At 39.5% G+C, this 21,558-nt stretch overlaps 1 protein-coding gene across 1 annotated transcript in view; it reads left to right on the top strand.

Annotated features, from left to right (window-relative positions):
* The window catches only part of LOC126183882 (zinc finger FYVE domain-containing protein 26), a 329,860-nt gene that overhangs the window by 77,159 nt on the left and 231,143 nt on the right, over window positions 1-21,558 (top strand). Inside the window, exons 9-10 of the mRNA XM_049926187.1 lie at window positions 7,520-7,637; window positions 17,434-17,979. Of these exons, the coding sequence (XP_049782144.1) occupies window positions 7,520-7,637; window positions 17,434-17,979 (664 nt within the window). The remainder of the gene's footprint in view (window positions 1-7,519; window positions 7,638-17,433; window positions 17,980-21,558) is intronic.

The following is a 21,558-nucleotide window of genomic DNA, read 5'->3' as shown; positions in this document are numbered from 1 at the left end:
TAGAGAAGGTTCAACTATTGCTAGAAAAAAAACTATTGGTAGAAATTTTCGCCACAAATAAATGGTTCTTACTCAAAAAACTATTATACTTTGAAAAGCTTTGGTGCAAAGTGTATGGTTTTCACATTATTGGTCTCCGCACTTGGTTCTTTTTTGTGTTGTTGCAGTAGATTAAAATTTAATTGATGCTCAAGAATCAGTGTGAGTCTCTCTCTCTCTCTCTCTCCTCTCTCTCTCTCTCTCTCTCTCTCTCTCTCTCTCTCTCTCTCCCCCCTCCCTCCCTCCCTCCCTCCCTCCCTCCCTCCCTCCCTCCCTCCCTCCACCGAGCGAGGTGGCGCAGTGGCTAGCACACTGGACTCGCATTCAGGAGGACAATGGTTCAATCCCACATCTGGCCATCCTGATTTAGGTTTTCCGTGATTTCCCTACAATGCTCCAGGCAAATGCCGGGATGGTTCCTTTGAAAGGGCATGGCTGACTTCCTGCCCCGTCCTTCCCCAATCTGATGAGACCGATGACCTCGCTGTCTGGTCTTCCCCAAACAACTCAACCCCCTCCCTCCCTCCCTCCCTCCCTCCCTCCCTCCCTCCCTCCCTCCCTCCCTCCCTACCTACCTTCCCTCCCTCCCTCCCCCAGTATGTGCATCACAACAGTTGTTAATAACTGTGTCACTTATTTTCAAGAATAAATACACTAATAGTGACTCTAAGAATTTAGAGCTTCTAATAATTCTTGACGTAGTATTTATCTCTAAAACAGCTTACTTCAAGTGTATAGAATATACAGAAAATGCTAGTTTTCCTGTACTGTGTCACAATGGTGCTGCCAATAAATTTCAGAGTGTTGTAACCCTATAAATTTCAGGTGCAATATTGAACAACACGTGCCTCCATGGTTAGCCTAAAGAGGCCGCCTCACAGCAGCACAGACTATGCCACAAGTGCTGTGCCATGCGCAAACAACTGTATATAAGCTGGCCCACTGGGCCCTTGCTCACTCTAATGTTTTTGTGATTATGGAACACTTCATTGTTAGACTGTGCCTTAATGTAACCTTTGACTGCTGTGTTGTTACTTATTACCATGTCATTCAGCATGACTGTATTTTCCCTTACATGGAAATGAGTTAAAAATTAGTTGGTAAAAATTTTATTATTGTTTTTATGCAACATTACAATATTTTTGGCCATGAGTTCAGTATTCTGCTCAGCATGTTTCGTTTCAAGATTCACTATGCCCAACATGTTGGTGGAAAAATTCTTTGGTCTCTTGTTGAACAGCAGTGAGCTCTCACCAACTGGCAGCAGGCTCTGTCCGTGGCACTACAGAAATTGGCAGCCTCATGGATGTGTCAGGGTTCACTGCCATTGATGCGGTCCCCACAATTTCCTCCATATGGTGATAATGTGGAAGACTGAGACACATACAAAACATGCCTGTAGCAACATTTCCAAGCTTTCAATGTCGCTGACCCCAACATGGCTTTCTTTCAGTCATGGATTTCTCCTCATGTTCATCATCTTTTGTGTCAGTTAGCTCCTCTGAAGGAACCTGCCAGTCTCTCTTCTTATGAAATGTATCAATTGCTCCCTAATTATTATTGCAGGAGTACACATGTTATTGATGCTCGTGTTGAGTTCTACTGTTGTCAGAAGCAGCCACAATAGTTGTACATAGCTTGGGCAGTGAAACTTCAAAAGGCTTAGCTGTTGGTGCTAGTTTGTTACTGAAGTTCACTGGGACTCCTATGCTGTTTCGAAGGTTCATGATGGTATAATCCGCTTGGACCCTGATAGAGAAGTTTGTAACACACTGTACAACGTGTAAATCCCTCCCTCATAGAGGTTTTGAACATTTCCCAGTCTTTTGAAGTATCTATGGAAGCAGGAAATCAGGTAGAAGCTTAGTATGAAGTAGCCAATGTTGCTTCTCCACTTCAGTTGCCATCGTTACCTCATTGGGGGAAGATGACATAGCGGCTTTGCAAGCACATTCTCCACATCACATGGGGCAGCACCATGCTAATCAGCAACAGCAATCAGCGTCACAACAGCGGCCGCATGTTCCTCTCCCAGTATGCCCTTATCGCTTTGTTCAACATGAGCAGGCAATATGCCCATAACATTGGGTAACATGCAACCGTTGTAAAAAAAAAGGGGGGAGGGGGAATACAGATACACTGAATGATGTAGCCATGTACAAATACACAAATCAGAGGTTACATTGAGGCACAGTCTAACAGTGAAGTTTTCCATAATCAGAAAAACATTAGAGTGACCAAGGGTCCACTGCGCTGGCTTATATGTGGCTGTTGGCACACGACGCAGCAGTTGCTGCACTGTTTGTGCCATTTTGAGGTAGCCTTTTCAGGCCAGTCATGGGGGCATACACTGTTCAGTTATGCATGCTCACTGTATATGATTACAACACAGATAAAATACCAATGACAATATTATAAAAATAATGGATTGCTGCTCACCATATAGATTATATATTGAGTGGTAGACACACACAATAAAAAGACTGCTATATATGTGAGCTTTTGGCCAAAAGGCCCTCTTCTAACATAAAAAACACACACATATTCCTCCAGGCACAACTCTCTCTCTCTCTCTCTCTCTCTCTCTCTCTCTCTCACACACACACACACACACACACACACACACACAAATGACCATGACCACTATCTGTGGCCACTGAAGCCGGACTGCAAGCAAACTGTGTCTGACAGGAAAAGCAAGCTGGGTGGTGGCGGTAAGTAGGAGACTGAGGCAGGGAGGGGGACTGTTAGTGAGCTAGGGGTGGAGGAAGGTGTAGTGCTTCTTATGAGAGTATGCCAGGATGTGGTGGAGACAGGATAGGGCTGTCAGATTCAGTCAGGTAGTTTGAGGGGGCGGGAAAGCGGAAAAGGTGAGAAGTAGGGGGAGGGGAGAGAGAGACTAGTGGGTGTGTTGTTGGAATACAAGGCAATATAGTGCTGGAGTGGGAGCAGGAAAGGAGGCAGGTAGTTGAAGGACAGGGACTAGCAATGGTTGAACAATGACTTGGACTACCAGTATCCACCACCACTACAAGAGTATCCCATGATAGTCACCATAGCTAGCCTTGCCAATGTACTATATTTGCCACAGCCTTAGAAACTTCCTTCCACCACACTATAGAACCCAGAGCCTAAAAAGACTTTTGACACAGTAATGAACCTGTCCTCCAAAAGCCTCAGCCCCACAGAAGAATCAGTCCTTTGCAAAGGCCTCACCTTTTGCCCCACTGCCAAATTCAATCTTGTTGGTCTTGTTAAAGTCCTTCTCACCTCCTCCCAGTCCCTAGAGTGGAAACTCCTTTTTACCACAAATCGTACCAATCATAATCTAAAACCAATACTGAATCCTGCCTTACTCAATTTACTCCTCTATCTAGTCTTGACCCACCCCCACTCACTCTCCCCCCCCCCCCCCCCCCCCCCACCACCATTGTACCCTGTTAACTTTCCAGAATTTACTAGCATTAAATCTTACATCACCACCAGAAAAAACTCCAGTGAAACACTGCAAGGATTACTTTGTGGAGCGTTCTACTGGCTGTCAGACCCATACCAATAAGCCTTACCACAGTGATTCCATTGGAATGGGGTAACTGTGGCAAGGGTTATAGGTATGTGTCTGACAGCCTCCACCAAGTAATCCAGCAGTCCAGCAGGATCTCCAGTCTCTCATCAAATCCTTAGGTGTGTCCAGAAACCTCTTCCCTGAGTCTATATCACTCATCACTCCCAACATTTGCAACACTCTTACATGCTTCACGAAGTACATAAGCCAAACCAGCAAAGATACCCCATTGTAACTGGTCACTGCATCTCCACAGAGAGAATCTCTACCCTTGTGGACCAACACTTTCAACCTACTACCCATAACTTGCCCTCCTCTACAAAAGATGCTAATCATTTGCTTTACCAACTCTACACAGTTCCTGTTCTTTTATCATCCGGCACCCTGCTCATCACTGTTGATGCCATCTCTCTCTCTGCACTAAGATCCCAATGCCCATGGCCTTGCTGCCAATGGACACTATCTTAAATGCCTGACTGACACCAAACTTACAGCCTCCTTCCTGATCACTATGTCCAACCATATCCTCACCCACAACTTCTTCTCTCTTGAAGGCATTGCATACAAACAAATCTGTGGTATAACAGTGGGCATCCACGTGGCAACATCCAGTGCCAGCCTATTCATGGACCAACTAGAGAATCCACCTGAGCTATTCAGAATACCAAATGCCTCATCTGGTTCAGAATAACTGGACCAAGGATGCAGACACTGCGACCATATTCCTCCAGTACCTCAACACCTTCTCCCCCATTCACTTCATCTGGTCTTCCTTAGTGCAACAAGCCAACCTCCTTGATGTTGGCATCCTTCTCAAGGATGACTATGTCAGTACCTCTATCCACACCAAACCTACCAATCACCAACCATGCCTCCACTTTGACAACTCCCACCCATTCCACAATTCATTTCTGTAGAGCATAGCCACTGGTCATTGTCACATACTGCTAAACTAGCAGTCCCTCTCTAAATAAGCGAAGAGTCTCATTAAGAACTTTGCAGACCAAAATGACCCTCCTCATCTTGTTCAGAAAGAGATTTGCTGTACCTTGTTTCCACAGTGACCAACCATTTGCCATGTACCTACTGACCAACCACAAAGGAGCACCCTCACTCATGACTCAGTACCACCCAGGAATGTTTCAACTGAATCACATTCTCTGCCAGGTTTTCAGCTGCCTTTTTTCATGCTCTTAAATGAGAAATATCCTCCCAACTATACTCCTCACTCTTCCCACAGTTATATTTCCCTGCTTACCCAACCTATCTCACATATCTGTGACACCATTAAAGGCAAGGCCACCTGTGAAATCAGCCATATGGTGTACCAGCTTATTTGCAACCACTGTGTGACATTTTATGTGGACATGGTCTGTGTGCATAAAATGGCAACTACGAAACTGTGGCTATGAAACAACTGTGCCATCCAGTTACTCAGCATGCTGCCCAATACAATGTGCTTGACTTCAATGACTGCTTCACAGCCTTTGGCATCTGGATTCCTCACACCACCACCACCACATTTTCTGAACTGCACAGGAAGGAACCGCCCTGGCCTCAACCTTCACTAATCCCTGTGTGCCATCTACCTCTATCTGCTTCTCTGCTCACACTCAAGCCTTACATGCACTTCCAATCCTGAAAATACACACCGAGTGAGGTGGCGCAGTGGTTAGCACACTGGACTCACATTCGGGAGGATGACGGTTCGATCCCTCCTCCGGCCATCCTGGTTTAAGTTTTCGTGATTTCCCTAAATTGCTACAGGCAAATGACAGGATGGTTCCTTTGAAATGGCATGGCCGACTTTCTTTCCTAATCCAGTGAGACTGATGACCTTGCTGTTTGGTCTCTTCCCCCAAACAACCCTGACAATACACCTGACTCTGCTTCCCTCTTGTCCCTTTACCATCCCCTCCCCAGCACAGTCCCAGCCACATACCTGCACACTCTCATAGGCAGCACCAGCATCTTCCCCCACACCTACCCAGCTACCCCTCCCCCACCCCATCCCACCCCACACTTCTCATACCCCCACTGTTCACCCCATTGACTCTTTATTTAGTGTGATTATCACATACATCATAACAAATATTATTTAAGCTGATTTACTGAAGTGCTTAGTTTTTCTATAAAAACCAGTCATTTTGTATCATACTTATCTGTGAAGTGATTGAAAGAGTATGGATAAGCTTATAGGCTGTTAGTTGAAGTTTGACTAAAAGGCTCGACATTCATCACGTAACATCCAGAAAGCATACTGTGCTACACAAAGTCAATGGACATTGATTCATACCATGTATTTCATATGATTAGTGACCATACCTGTTGCAAAAGCTGTTGAACATAATCAAACCTCTACCTGTTTCAGTTGCGGGAATATGATTATCAAGCACAGTGTAGTTTATGAAACTTAGCCACCATGTGCAAGTATTATTCATTATGTGACAGTGAAGTCAGTGTAAGAGACATTAGTCAGATAAATTTCTGCCCACTAAGTTAAAGAGAGACTTCTGTTTCCAAATAAATATCCTTACAATCCAGTTGTTCTAAATATTTGCACACCACACAATACCTGCCCCTAGTTGCCAGTCGATTTCCTATCTTTTCCCTTTTCATTTTACTTTGCTTTTCTTTCTTTTTACATTGGTATCCCTGTAGATCTCTCTGCTCCTGCATTTTCATTATTTGGACTTCATTTTGTGTGTCCCATGCCATCTGATTTGGTTTTCCTTGTTGTCTTTTATTACTTTACATGGTAGCTAAGTGTATTAAATTCAGAAAAACTAAATGTGAGAAGTAATGCTAGTAATGTTGTCCTTAGTTATTACTTTTATGCTGAACCTTTGAAATTTTTCCCTGTTCTTCCTTCTTTCCACTCTGACATTTTATTCCTGTATATTTCTCAGTTGCCTTCATTTATTACCCATTATTTCTTCATCCATAATTCTGTGTTTTAATGCTGTCTATTGTGCAATGTCTCCGAGTGTGATTTGTAGAATAAGAAATAATTTTCAGTTGATACAAACTACACTGGAAGCAAGACATCAGGCTTTGCTGTACATAACAGTTATGTGTGTGCTACAAGATACAAGACCTACTAGTCGAACTAAATGTGAGCAGATATTGTATTAAGTGGTCCATCTCTACCTGCAAGCCATGATTTCTCTGTGATATAAGGATAACAAGCTGAACTGTAATTTTAGCAGAAACAGACAGATAATATCCAAAGAATGAAGTGGCAACAAAGTTCTTGGACATGATTATTATTAGCTAAATGTGGGAATATTCACAGTCAGTACCTGCTTGTTTTTGTATTCTGTGTTTCATGTTGACAATTCTTACAACACACATTTAAGGGACAACAAGTGCAGTTAAAATCTGATGCATTTCACATGCTTATTAATATCATGCAATATCATTATGAGGTTCCTGTTGTTGTTTGGGATGATGATATTCTTTATTAAAGATTGACTCTGTTGTTCTTATGGCCATAAAATATTGTCTTCCCGAAGCAAAAAATTCATCATTTCATCAGTACATAGTTTATCCATAATATTCATTAGTTTTCAGTTAAACCATGTGCACCATAATCTATAGTTACTGAATCATATTCTTTGTTTTCCATTTATACCTTAGTTGATGCAGTTCACATGTAGTGAAGATACATAGTCATTTTGGTAACTGGTTATGACAATATCTTTCTCCCTAGCTTTTTGTTTCAGTCTCATATTTTACATTGTATTTCATGTATTATAAATGACAGGAACATATGAGTGCACTCAATAGAATGGGGATGCAAACTGATGACAAATAATAACTACTTAAATTTACATATCTAATAAAGAAATTGATATATGCTGAGAGTTACATTAATATAAGGTGCCTTACAGTGTTTTGTTTTGTGATTTCTAGTCAATAAAAGAAACTGCAGGTGCCAACATTCATACAACAGCTGTGACCTGCGAAGTGGAACATTTTCTGTCAAAGGTGTCACCACCTGTCATAGAAGACCTCAGCAAAGCTGTTTCAGGTAACCATAAATACCTTATGTTTCTTTCATTTTCATTGAATTTTGATAAATACATTAATAACTACATTCCATATTATAGATTATATAGGAAGTATAAGAATCCTTACCAGAGGTTATAGTGTAAAAATATACAGAATTTTATAAATTGCAGACTGTGCAGTACTTCTCATGAAATTTAATGATTAATAAAAACCACATCAGCTTTATAATTACACATATATTGTGTTATGGCCAGTTTGATTTGTTGAACATCTTCAGGCTGTCTGCAGTTAAACAAAACAGGAAATCAAGCTAAATCTACCGCAGCTTAATGAATAAAGTAGGCACGTCACCCTCCCCAGTCACAGTTGTTACAACTAATGAAAAAACCTGAAGTACAGATCTCGTGTTAAAGAGCGCAGAATTAATCCAAAAAATTGAAAAGTAGAACTGAACAAAAGTTAGCAACATAATTACGCACAATAGCCAGGAAACAGGTGACAGTGCTTACACCAAACTACATCATCATTTGACAGCTGTGACAGTAAGTGAATATTTAGAAATTACAGTTGCAAAATAATTATATAAAATATATCAGGGATGATAATTATGATCTCACAGAATGATAATAAGTCATTAATAATGTAGTTACAAAAGATGCATTGTCTTTGAAAATGTAAAATGGCTAAAGCAACCAAACTGTTGGTTATCATAATTATGCTGTTAATAAAATTACAAGCAAGGTGTGTTAAGTTAGCTTAAGTTATTTGCAGTGGAAGAGAACATATTCAGCATTGTGTCAGACTTCTTGGACACTGAGGTTGCTAGTAATAATACAGTTAATTAGAACACTCTGAAGAACTAATACTTTATTAATTACAACAAAACTTATTTGTGCTTGCCAGGCTCGATTTTAGTTATGAAACTGCACACATGGACTTGCAGTGCAGAATGCACTAAATGAGCCACAATTACTGAGTGACAAATTGATACAAGTTCAGAATGGCTGTACTGTGGCTTCACTACAGTCACTAGAAAACACAGGTGTGTAGATGGTATCTCTGCAGTGGTCAATACTTCTTGTGCTGCTCTCATTACTGGAAGACACCACATGCCTCCCCCCACCCTTTCCACCCTGGTGTTAAGTATGAAGATGCGACATGATGGAAGTGGGGGGGGGGGGGAGGGGGGGGGGGGAGAGTGCTGATGCAACTGCAGAATTAGATGCTGGAAATTCAGTCAGTCAGCGCTGAACACCCAGCCTCACCCTGGTATCCACCCTGCACATGGCTGGAAATGCCGATTGGGAAATCAACCAGAAGGTGTATGTAGGTGACTGTAGGCACTGGGGCAAATAATGCAAAAGGCCGCCAGAAACAACGTCTTGGCCCTCCGGGGCATCTGGCCAGGTGACCAGGCGCAACCCTGTTGCTGGCTGTATCAGGGGCTGCTAGCATGATTGTGATGATGATGGCTGCGCTATGTCAATGTCCATGGGCATCTCCCGCTTCAGAGATGACAGTGCTGCCAGAGGTGACATCTGTGACTGTAACACTGGCATGTTGGATCTGTGAACAAAAAGGGGGTGGCAGATCTCCCAAGTGGATTGGCTGAAGCTGTTTCTGATGCTGCCAGTGCAACACTGCCAGATTGTGACTGGTGTAGGTGGAACAGGACAACATCTCAGACACCATGTCCCATTCCCATTGATGAGCACAGCCAAACATGTGAAAGAACATTTGTTGCTGAGGCTGAAACTGTGACTCGGAAGGAAGGACAAAAGGTCTCTGTGGTAGATGTCATAAATGGAGCTGTTCTGACTGATGTGGTAGATTTCATTGGAATGATGAAGGAAAACTTGTTGTGTGCATAGACAACCATTAGCCTGCATATGTTCCAGTGTGGCCCAGCAAAATCTATGTGCATACGTTGCCAAGGTGTGTCATAACATGACCATTCAAAGTACTGCTGTGGGGAGCAGATTGATAATTTGCATACTACGTAGTCGTGCTCTTTATTTGTGCATCCATTCCTGGCCATGTACAATGGCGCCTTGCCAACTGCTTCATACAGACAATACTCCAATGTCCTTGGTGCCACAAGTGAGGAACTTCCCACTGGCAGGACTGTTGGACCAAGACTCTCTCATTGCGCCTTTCAGCATGCATCAAGATGATGTCCCTCTGTACAGAGATGACACACCGATGAACAAAGTAGCAATGAACCACCAGGTGACAGATCTCCTTCAGACTCCATGACCACCCACAATGAATAAACTCTAGCACCATCTGCAATGCAGGATCTGATGCTGCCTCCTGCGCCACATGGCAGAATGTGACTGGAAAATTTCCAAAAGCCAGATTTCTTGTGAATTAATGTTATGGCAGGAGTCCTTCGAGGAATCAAATGCAGCATTGGAGCCAGTAGGGAACCTTGACAGAAGGCCTGCGGTGGAGTACTTGGTAGTGGGCCGATATGCTAACTTGTACTGGCAATTGGACAACAGAAGAGCTCATCATTGTAACTTCTGCACTGTATGTGCTGGGACAGACTGGGAGGTCTCGAACAAAGCCATAAATGGTCTGTGGTCCATAACCAGAGAAAATTGGCAGCCATACAGTTGTTGATGGAAGTGAATGACCCAGTAAATGATAGCCAATTTCTCCTCTTCAAGTTGGCTGTAGTTGTGTTGGGCGTTGGTCAATGTCTTTGATGCAAATGTAATTGGCCTGTCATTGGAGCACACTCAGTGTGACAACACCACACCAAGGCTCATAAAATGAGGCATATACTGCAAGAATGACAGACTTGCTGGGGTTGAAGTGGACGAAATATGGATCACTCGGTAGTGTGTCTTTCAGCCACTGGAAAGCTGTCTGTCATTCAGCCAACCAAATGAATGGAACACCCTTGCAGCACAACTAATTTAGAGGTGCCACAACCTAAGTGGCATCCAGGGTAAAACAAAGGTTATCTTGCCCATTACAGCTTGCACTTCTGATACATTAGTTGGCACCAGCAAGTCATGAATGGCTTGTATGAACATCATAGATAATGCAGTATTATAGACAAGATAGCCACGAAGCTCACACCTACCGCAGTAGTACAAGTTTATATGCCAACTAGCTCTGCAGATGGGGAAGAGATTGAAGAAATGTGTGATGAGATAAAAGAAAGTATTCAGATAGTTACGGGAGACAAAAATTTAATTGTGATGGGGACTGAATTTCAATAGTAGGGAAATGAAGAGAAGGAAAAAGTAGTAGGTGAATATGGGTTGGGGGATAGAAATGAAAAAGGAAGACACCTGGTAGAATTTTGTATGGAGTATAATTTAATCATTGCTAACACTATGTGTTAGAATCATAAATGAAGGTTGTATATGCGGAAGAGACTTGGAGACACCGAGAGATTTCAGATTGATTATGTAAAGGTATGACACAGATTGTGGAAGACATTTCTAGGGACAAATGTGGATTCTGATCACAGTTTATTGGTTATGAATTGTAGATTAAAAATGAAGACATTGCAAAAAGTTAGGAAATTAAGGAGATGGGACCTGGATAAGTTCAAGGAACCAGAAGTTGTTAAGAGTTTCAGAGAGAGTATTAGGCAATTGTTGACCAGAACAGGGGAAAGGAATAATGTTAAAGTCAAATGGGTAACTTTAAGAGATGAAAAAGTAAAGGCAGCAGAAGATGAAATAGGTAAAAAGACAAGGTCTAATAGATGTCTGTGGATAACACAGGAGATATTGAAGTTAACAAATGAAATGAGAAAATATAAAAAATGCAGCAATTAAAGTAGGTGAAAGGGAATATAAACGTTTGAAAAATGGTATTGACGGGAAGTGCAAAATGGCTGAGCAGGAATGGATAAAAGATAAATGTAAGGATTTAGAAGCATGTTTCACGAGGGGAAAAATAGATACTGCCTAGAGGAAAATTAAAGAGGCTTTTGGTGAAAAAAGAAATAGTTCTATGGATATTGAGAGCTCAGATGGAAAAACAGTACTAAGCAAACAAGGGAAAGCTGAAAGGTGGAAGTAGTACATAGAGGATCTACACGAGGAAAATGAACTTGAAGACAATATTATGGAAATGGAGGAGGACATAGATGAAGATGAGAAGGGGGATATGATACTGTGAGAGGAATTTTACAGAATACTTAAAGACCTAAGTCGAAACAAGGCCCCTTGGCTTATATGATATTCTGTGAGAACTACTGACAACCTTGAGTGAGCCAGCCATGACATACCTCTTCCATCTGGTGTGCAGATCTGGTGTGCAAGATGTTTGAGACAGGCAAAATACCCTCAGACTTAAAGAAGAATGTAATAATTCAAATTACAATTCCAAAGAAAGCAGTTGCCGACAGGTGTGAAAATTACCAAACTATCAGTTTAATAAGTTGTGGTTGCAAAATACTAACATGAATTCCTTACAGAAGTATGGAAAACTGGCAGAATCCAACTTCAGGGAAAATCAGTTTAGATTTTGGAGAAATGTAGGAACACACAAGCGAATCTGACCCTATGACTTATTGTAGAAAATAGGTTAAGGAAAGGAAAACCTACATTTATAGCATTTGTAGAGTTAGGGAAAGCTTTTGATAGTGTTGACTGTAATACTCTTTTTGAAGTTCTGAAGGTAGCGGGGATAAAATACAGGGAGTAAAAGGCTATTTACAACTTGTGTAGAAAACGCATGAAATGGAAGCAGTAGCTGGAAAGGGAGTGACCTCAGGGTTTGAGCCCATCCCCAATGTTATTCAGTGTGTACACTGAGCAAGCAGTGAAGGGAACCAAAAAAATTATGAGTAGGAATTAAAGTGCAGGCAGAAGAAAGAAAAACCTTGAGGTTTGTCAATGACATTGTAATTCTGTCAGAGACAGTGAAATACTTGGGAGAGCAGTTGAGCAGAGTTGTCAGTGTCACAAAGGGAGGATATAAAATGAACTGCAGCAAAAGCAAGACAAGGACTATGGAATGTAGTCTAATTCAATCAGGTGATGCTGAGGGACTTAGATTAGGAAATGAGACACTTAAAGTAGTAGATAGGTTTTACTATTTGTGCAGCAAAATAATTGATGATGGCCGAAGTGGAAAAGATATAAAATGTAGACTGGCAATTACAAGAAAAGCGTTTCTGAAGAAAGAAATTTGTTAACATTAAATGTAGACTTACATGTTAAGAAGTCTTTTCTGAAGGTGTTTGTCTGGAGTGTAGCCATGTATGGAAATGAAACATAGACGATAAACAATTTAGACAAGAAGAGAACTGAAGCTTTTGAAATAGGGTGCTACAGAAGATTGCTGAAGATTAGATGGGTAGGTCACATTATTAATGATGAGGAGATATGGAGTAGAATTGGGGAGACAAGAAATTTGTGGCACAACTTGACTAAAACAAGAGCTCAGTTGGTAGGACACAATCTGAGACATCAAGCGATCACCAGTTTATGATTGGTGGGAAGAGAGAGAGAGAGAGAGAGAGAGAGAGAGAGAGAGAGAGAGAGAGAGTGTGTGTGTGTGTGTGTGTGTGTGTGTGTGTGTGTGTGTGTGTGTGTGTGTGTGTGTGGTGGGGGGATTATGTAGATGGAGACCAAGAGATGAATACAGTAAGCAGATTCAGAAGGATGTAGGTTTCAGTAGTTATTCAGAGATGAAGAGGCTTGCACAGGATAAAGTAGCACAGAGAACTGCGTTGAACCAGTCTTTGGACTGAAGGCCACAACAACAACAACACAGTCTCATAGCAACTTGATCTATAACATGTCATTACTTAGAAACCACAGTGGTAACCAGAACAAATCAAGCATTGCTGGACAAATTAAGACTGTATGTAGACCATAATCCCAGGGAAATTATTTTGTAACATAGGCTGCTAACCAATATTGGCACTCTGGAGGTCCAGTGTAAAATGTGATAATTTGTCAGTGCTCTGTATACATTTGGTTTGGTAGCTCATAAACATCTTTTTCAGTAATATACTATGTAACTATAAGTAAGTACTATGTTAAATAGACAAGGTAGAAAAATTGTCACATCTAATTATGATAATCAGTAGTAATGTGTAGTAAACTTTGTAGCACATTGTGATATATACTCATGGGAGGGATTTAGATTTTAGTTGACATATTATGTTATGACGATGTAATCCTTATGACTAGTACCTATATTACTTTCAGAGTTAACTAGACTGAAGTGCATCTGTCTGTTTTTCCATTGATGTTATGTAGTAACCATAAAATGCAAATCATGTGTAATTAAATTACTAAAAAGCAATTAACATTTGTCAGTATGTGTATGTTAAGTCTATGTGGTACTGACAATTGATCTTATGAATAATTGGTATTTTGCTGCAATGCCTTAAATGCTTCATTGAATAATCTTTGACCTGCTCTGTTCTGTGTATGGCTATACCATGCACCAACATCTATGAGGTTAAATGGACATATATTTTACATTTACACAGCTACTATTAGGGATGGAACTATGTACGTCTGACAACTGTTATTCCGACTATGCAAATGAATAGCTGAGATGGTTCTATAAGTACTTTGTTACAGTAATGTAAGATATGATGTATTTAATGCTGTTTCACAAAATGGCTGAATACTGTAATGTTATAGACTTTGTCATATGTGTGTTCTTGTTCTTCTTTGGTGCAGTGGACCCAATGATGGACTTATCCTAGATTGAAATCAATTGTCTCTAATAAAGTATAGTGATACAGCTGTGTATTGCATAATGTAGTTCTTAACAGAAATGAATGAGTTGATGTTCGATATATTGGGAGTTAGTGATGAGCAGTGGCAGGAAGAACAGGATTTTTGCCCAGTTCAGTAGAGGGTTAACACAAACCCAAATGAAGGTATTGCATGGGTAGGTATAGTAATGAACAAGAAAGTAGACATGTAGGTATCCTACTCTTAACAGCGTAGTGAACAGATCATCATAACCAATACAGAAAGAAAGCCACAACCCAGTGCAGTAGCATATATGGGAAGATCATGTAAGATATTTGTAATGCTGTAACCAGTTTTGACAAGCTGTATTCAGGCACTATCTAATAAGCATTTCAATTTGTGGAATTTATCAAGACCTTGTGTAATTATCGTGGTGGATATTGCAAGTTGAATTGTGTATGTATTACATGATTTAGTTACTTGTAAATAAAATGATTGATATGTGTCAATCAAAGACACAGTTCTCAGAGTTTTTGAACACATATGTTATTTCATTTGATCACTCTGGTGTGGTGTAAACTTATTGAATGAGTTGGATGTGAGGTCCGTCAGTTATGCAAAACACTGTTTTTCTAAGTAACCAAACATGTTTCAGCACCACTGTGCCATCATCAGTAGGTTTTCGTTTTTATTTATTCTGTAATGTGAACATTTTTGTTAAATGATTATAAAATTATGTGCATTTTTGCCTCAAACAACAGATCGTTTCTTTTTGTAAATACCTTTACATTTGGTGTGCATGAATTTTCTGGTTCACTTATAGGTTAATTATTATGGGTAGCGTGTCATCTGCAACCAAACGATGTTGATGAGAAAATTATTTTTGCTGGAAGTCAACCTATCTTATAGAATGTAATTCAGTTTTTCATGATGTTTTCACGACTGTGTTCGTTTTTACTTATGTTTTTGTGTAACAGGTACTTCCATTCTCCGCATAATGCTGAGGTGTTGTGATGCACACGTAACTATAACAAGTATTTTTCACAAATAATGTAGTAAAACACTTTTCACCAGAACACAGTGTGATTTTGGTTTGTTATGTGTTCCAGCCCAGTCAGTGTTCATTTGTTCACCAGTTCTGGTGAACACCTCAGCATTATGCGGAGAATGGAAGTACTTGCCACACGAAAACATAAGTAAAAACAAATATAGTCATGAAAACATCGCGAAAAACTGAATTACATTCTCATCAACATCAATTGGTTGCAGATGACAAGCTACCTGTAGTAATTAACACACAAGTGATCCAGAAATTTCATGAACACCAAATGTAAAAGAAACGATCTGTTGTTTGAACTAAAAATGCACACATAATTTTATATTCATTTAACAAAAATGTTCACATTACAGAATAAATAAAAACGAAAACCCACTGATGATGGCACAGTGGTGCCGAAACGTATTTGGGTACTGAGAAAAACAGTGTTTTGCATAACTAGCGGACCTCACATCCAACAATTTTAACCGCAAACATGGCCAATACAAGGAGCTGCAAATCAAAATGATGGTTATTGAATGAGTGTAGTGTTGTGCAGTTAAGTTATGTGCATGTTCTGTGGATCATAAATGTGTTCTCCTGCTATGATATGGAACATGTCAGTTTTACAATTGTAGTGTCTTCTTAGTGGAAAATATGACAACATGATGGCCATTTGTATGAATTCCTATGAGTTTTTATTTTTTTACTGTACATCGGGAAATTTGGAATAGGAATTGTCAAGCAGATATGATCTCAATTTGTGCTTGAAATTAGTTTTATTATTCATTAAATTCTTTACATCTATCGGGGGTGGTTGAATGATAGCATATACCATTTCTCTTTCAAATAATGAATTTATGAATGTTGTTTTGAGACTGTGATTGCTAATAACAAACTTCATAAGAGAGTAAATGTACTGAAAGGCTGTTGTCAGTACTCCCAACTGCTTAGAGAGCTATCTGTGAGAGATTCTTGAGTGAACACCATATGTAATCCATATTGTAGCAGCTGGGGTGAGTGAGTGCTGTGGTGGGTGGCGAGGCTGACTGTGATAGATCAGGATGTCTGCAATTCACCACTGTGGAAGTAGCTGCAATGGTGTGGTCTGAGGTAGTGATTGGGCATGGAAATAGTATTGGTTCAAAAAATCACTTTATTTTGTAACAAGCTACAGCAGTGAAGTTGGTACTGAGAAGTCCTATGGAACTAGATGTGTAAAATAAGGCAGCCAATGCCCTCAATGACGTAAGCTGGCCTCATCTGGTGAAGCATGCTGGTGCCAGCAGCAGCCTGGCAGACAGTTGGAGTTTTCTCTCAGGCGATGGTGGCAGCTGGCAAGGTAATGCCATCAGTATGGTGGCTATAGTGCTGAATCAGTAATGCAGTGGAGTGGTGTGAATCAGACAGTGCACAGCACCTGTGGCAGATGGCCTGCCCATGTCGCTCAGTACAGAGAGTACCAGGCTGGGGCGTATTAGCTGCCTCACTTGGTATGGCACTCAACATTTATTTTATAAATTTAACACTAATAGTGATATCATAGTGACTTTGACAAATATTATCAATTTGTACTGCCCGGGGTACTCCCTGAACTCACTAAAGAAGCTGCACTGTTTTTCTCACCTAGTTGTAGCTGTTGAGGCTATAAAAGTATTACTGAAATAGAGTAGTGCCTTTTTTGTCCATCTATGTGAAATATATAAAGATGAGAGTTACAGAAAATTGTGATGTGCCATTACACCATGTTTATATATATTATTGATTGCATAAGCAACTATAGATATAAGATAACAGGCTGAGCAAACATGCAATGTTTATGCAAAACTGTCACAAACTGTGTAAAACTTCACAGACTTGCTACGTTCTAATACAGTTGAGGTGGACCTCACTCATCCTGAAATGTGTTGAACATCCAATATTTCATTCTGAATAGCCTGTTGTAGAAGTCTTTTCTTGTATTTCAAAATTATTAGGGAAATAGTAAATCTATGCTTGTTACTCATTTGTCATTTTGTATTCAACTCACATGCTTATTTTATTTATTTATTTATTTGTTTATTTATTTTCACTTCTTCTTGTGTTTCCAGTTGGAAATATTCAGTCCAGTGCAGCCCTTCAGTGTGCAGACTGTGAGACAGCTATTGTCATCATAGATATGCTCTTAACACTTGGATCAAGCCAGGAACATTCAGTTAGCTTGTTAGCAGTAGCCCAGTCCCATTGCCCAATGCTCAAGACTGAAGAATCACAAGAAGCTTCACGTAATAGCTCAGCTGGTTTTGTTATTTTTGCCTCTGCAATAGGAAAAACTCTAGATTTTCTTGTGAGTGATAGAAACTCTGAAGATACTTCACATTCATTGTCTCAGTTTCTCCCCACTGATATCTCCCTTCCTGTTGTTATAAGTTCTGTACTATATCCACTGAATGTGAATGCAGCAATGGAGCTAGTAAATTACTGGTCATCTATGCAGAATGCTTTGAAAGAATTTTGTAGATGTAAAGATGCAGACATTAGAAGAAATGAAATGCAAGAAGCCATAATTACACGTGGAAACTATCTTCACAACACAAGTGCACACATTTGTTTCAGAAAGTTAATGAAGATGTGCAATAACAACAGAACAGAGAAGGGTAAGTAAAATTCATTCAGATATTGATACAGTTAAACAAGTTATGCAGTAACTAATGGACAAGTTCATAAATGTATGAAGTTAGTAATGTAGCTAGATCTTCAATGTAAATGTATTTGTATTGTACTACTGAACAGAAACTGAGTAAGGCTCTAAGTTAAATGGTAAGCAAATTCCATACAAATATTAACACCTGATGTGATATGTATTCCATTCAATGATAGTTAAGGAATTACATTATGGTCTCTTAATACAACTCCAGTTCATTTTCTTCTAACAAAATACCTCTCTTACATTGTTACATCTGGTCAGTTGTAAAATAGAATAATTATTAATTCACACACTCTAATTTCCAACCAAGAAATAATAAAAGAAATTGTTCTTACATTAGTTCCAAGAAATGTCAGTTCTACTAATTGGCACTAAATGATTAACAGAGTAAAAAACATGTGAAAAGTCTTTTGCCCACACACAAGGCAGCAGGAAAGCAGTAGTGAAGTAATGCAACCAACAAATTATTTAGCCTTGGCATGTAGCACTATCTACCACATGTGGTTAAAAAGTTCATTTTCCCACACTATAGTAGGGTTAGTTTTGTATGAGGTCACTGTAGATGTTATACACCATAAGTTATGGATATTTATATTTCTCCAGCTATGAGGACTATCTGGAAAGCAAGACTCCAAAACATTTGATACACAGATAAACGCATATCTATTCATGAAATTAAGCCAAATTTTACAGAAGTATATCACAATTTTTCCATCTATTTGCTATTGTGTTGTGAGTATTTAACAAAATAGTATATCATCTTATGTATGTCTTTGCTAAACGTCCATACTGACAAGTTCCTTTACATTTCATACATTCTATTACTTCCTAGTTTGTTGAAAAATGTGTTACTCCCATGTACTCTTTGAAAAATGTGGGAAACAAGAAGTCACTTGGTGACTGATTGGGAGTATGTCCATGCCGATTGAGAATATCCCAGTCAAATATGTTGAGGAATGTAACCATTTGTTTGTACTGTGTGGGACAAAACATTATTGTGCCATCTTCTCCTTCTGTTTTGAGTGGTATGACCAAGCCTTCTCATGATCTTGCTGTGTCTGTTGGCATTTATGGAATTACTTGGAGTAAGAAAGTCAATCAGCAAAATCTCTTGTCAGTCACAAACTAATTTTGCCAATATCTTTTTTATAGACTGTTGCTGTTTACATATTATTTTAATAGAGTCATCTCTTAGGTGCAAATAAGTAATAATATTTTTGAAAGAACTGAAGTTTTACAAAACTTTAACTCAGCTGGGAGGTGTCTCTTTTGAAATAAGATGCAATTCATGAAATTTATGCATACTGTGGAACACCATTTATCCAAAGTGTGGAATTTTGATTTTTCTTACTGGTATGTGACCCAATGTTCTTCAGCTCCATCAAATGACTTCACTGCCTTTTTCATTCGAATTTGTAGTGGCCACCAAGGCTTCATACTCTGTCACAAAAGAGTTGAGAATTTTTTTAAAACTTGAGAAAATCTTAATAGAACTGAACATAATTTGTTTTGTATTGATCCATTGATATTTTGAGTACCCATCAAGTCCAGAGTTCTGAAATTGTAGTTTGTTGGTTAAAACACTGTACTTCTGGACACAATTTTAGCAGTTACATGACAAATTTTACAAATAAAGAGTTTCAGTCCATTCATAAACTCAACACAACCAATTCTGCACTGACATGTCTCACTCAGTAACACAGACACTTCGTAACCTTACCATCCACACATGCTGCATAATTATTAAATGTTTCTCTTGTCATTTGATAAATGATAAGCCCTGAAGTTCCTCATTCATGTATTTCTCCAGCAGATTCTAGAAATGACATGTTGTAGTGCATTTAATGAGGATTCTGGAGCTCAAAGTATTTGACACTACAACAGTCTTGTCTACCACTACGTAATTGTGAGAGAGTGCAACTAATCCTTAACTCTGGTATGAATCAGCTGTGGCATTGAAAGAACAGGAACAGTTTAAATACAGTCAGTGAAGTATGATTGTCTGCGGTCTATGCATGTCTGATGGCTTTAGTACATTTGATGCTATGCAATAAATGTGTACTGAGAAATGTAGTAGTGTATGAAGGTATCATATGGCACCACAGCAGGTTCTACATAGCACAAAATTATCTGCAAAGTTTTCTGTTCTTCTAGTGGGCATCACCTTGTAGCCAACATCAGTGCTTATTCCCAATTCATTAGTGGAACCTGACTGTTGTGACTGATGGTTCAGTCTCTGGAAATGTGACTTCTACATGTGTATGAGCAATTACATATTGCATATTGAGAATACATTTTTGGAAATCTGAATGACACAGTGCCAAACATATCATTATTGATGTAAGATATCATGATTTGATTGTGGGAAGGGCACCAGTATTCCGTCTGTCATGGGGGGAAAAAAATCTGTTTTGTAACTGAAGATTTGGTCCTGCTTTCTTTCTTGCTTCTCAATTATATTTTCGGCTTCTTTTTCTTCTACTTATCTGTGCATAACCAGGAACAGCATATTCTGCTTTCACCATTTTGTTTTGAGAATTATTTCATTTTATTTATAATTGCTGGTGAATAACAATAAACCAGTCCCCTGTTAAGTCAATAGTGGACAATGGTAGACTTACTTAGACTTAGTTGCTAGGTAGCATACTGGGTGTCATGTTTCTTCCAGTGAACTCAGTCAGCTGCCTCCTCACAGTTCATGCCCATGCATTGAAGATCCTTTGCAAAAGCTCTTTTATAGGTGTTAAGAGTTCTTCCTCTACTTCTGTATCCATTCATTGGTTTCAACTACAGTGCTGATTTGGAGATTCTTTCATCTTTCATCCATAAAACATGCCTCACTCTTCTTTCAGCAATGATTTTCTGTAGGCTACATAGACTACCACTTCTCAGCACTTCATTATTCGAAACATGTTCGCCATTACTGATCTTCAAAATTCGTCTTGACCATCATTGGTGTAAAACATTGGGCTTGTGTGCTGCTTTTGCTTGCATTTTCTATGTCTCACATACATTTACGGCCATCAGTAGGATAATATATGGCTCCAGCTGAAGCTTTGTGGACATAAAATCTAATTGCCATATGAATAACATTGGCTGGAAAACTGCAAAAGCTTTCCCAGTTCTGCTGCTGCTGTCTGCATCTACATCCCCATTATTACAGATAAGATAGCAGAGGTACAGAAATTGGTCAACACCTTGCATTATAATTTGAGTAGATACATTTCAGCTTTTTATGCACATTGTTTTTGCTTTATCACCATTTTAACCCTACGGAACTGGCCATTCCAGCTAGGTTTTTAATCATTAATTGTAAATTTTATGGTTTTTCTGCCAGAAGTACATCATCATCAGCAAAATCAAGATCTCTAAGCCAGAACTGCTCAGTCACATGTAAGTCCATATTGGAGTTGCCCACAGTTTTTCACATTATGAAATCTATGACAAATATAAAAAGCAATGGTGACAAAATACATTCTTGTCTGACACCTGTCAGAATGCTAAAGAAAATGGTGGTCCCATCTTCTGT

Source organism: Schistocerca cancellata, chromosome 4 (assembly GCF_023864275.1).
Source record: "Schistocerca cancellata isolate TAMUIC-IGC-003103 chromosome 4, iqSchCanc2.1, whole genome shotgun sequence".
Classification (NCBI taxonomy): Eukaryota; Metazoa; Arthropoda; class Insecta; order Orthoptera; family Acrididae; genus Schistocerca; species Schistocerca cancellata.
This window is presented reverse-complemented; position numbering and strand designations above follow the sequence as displayed.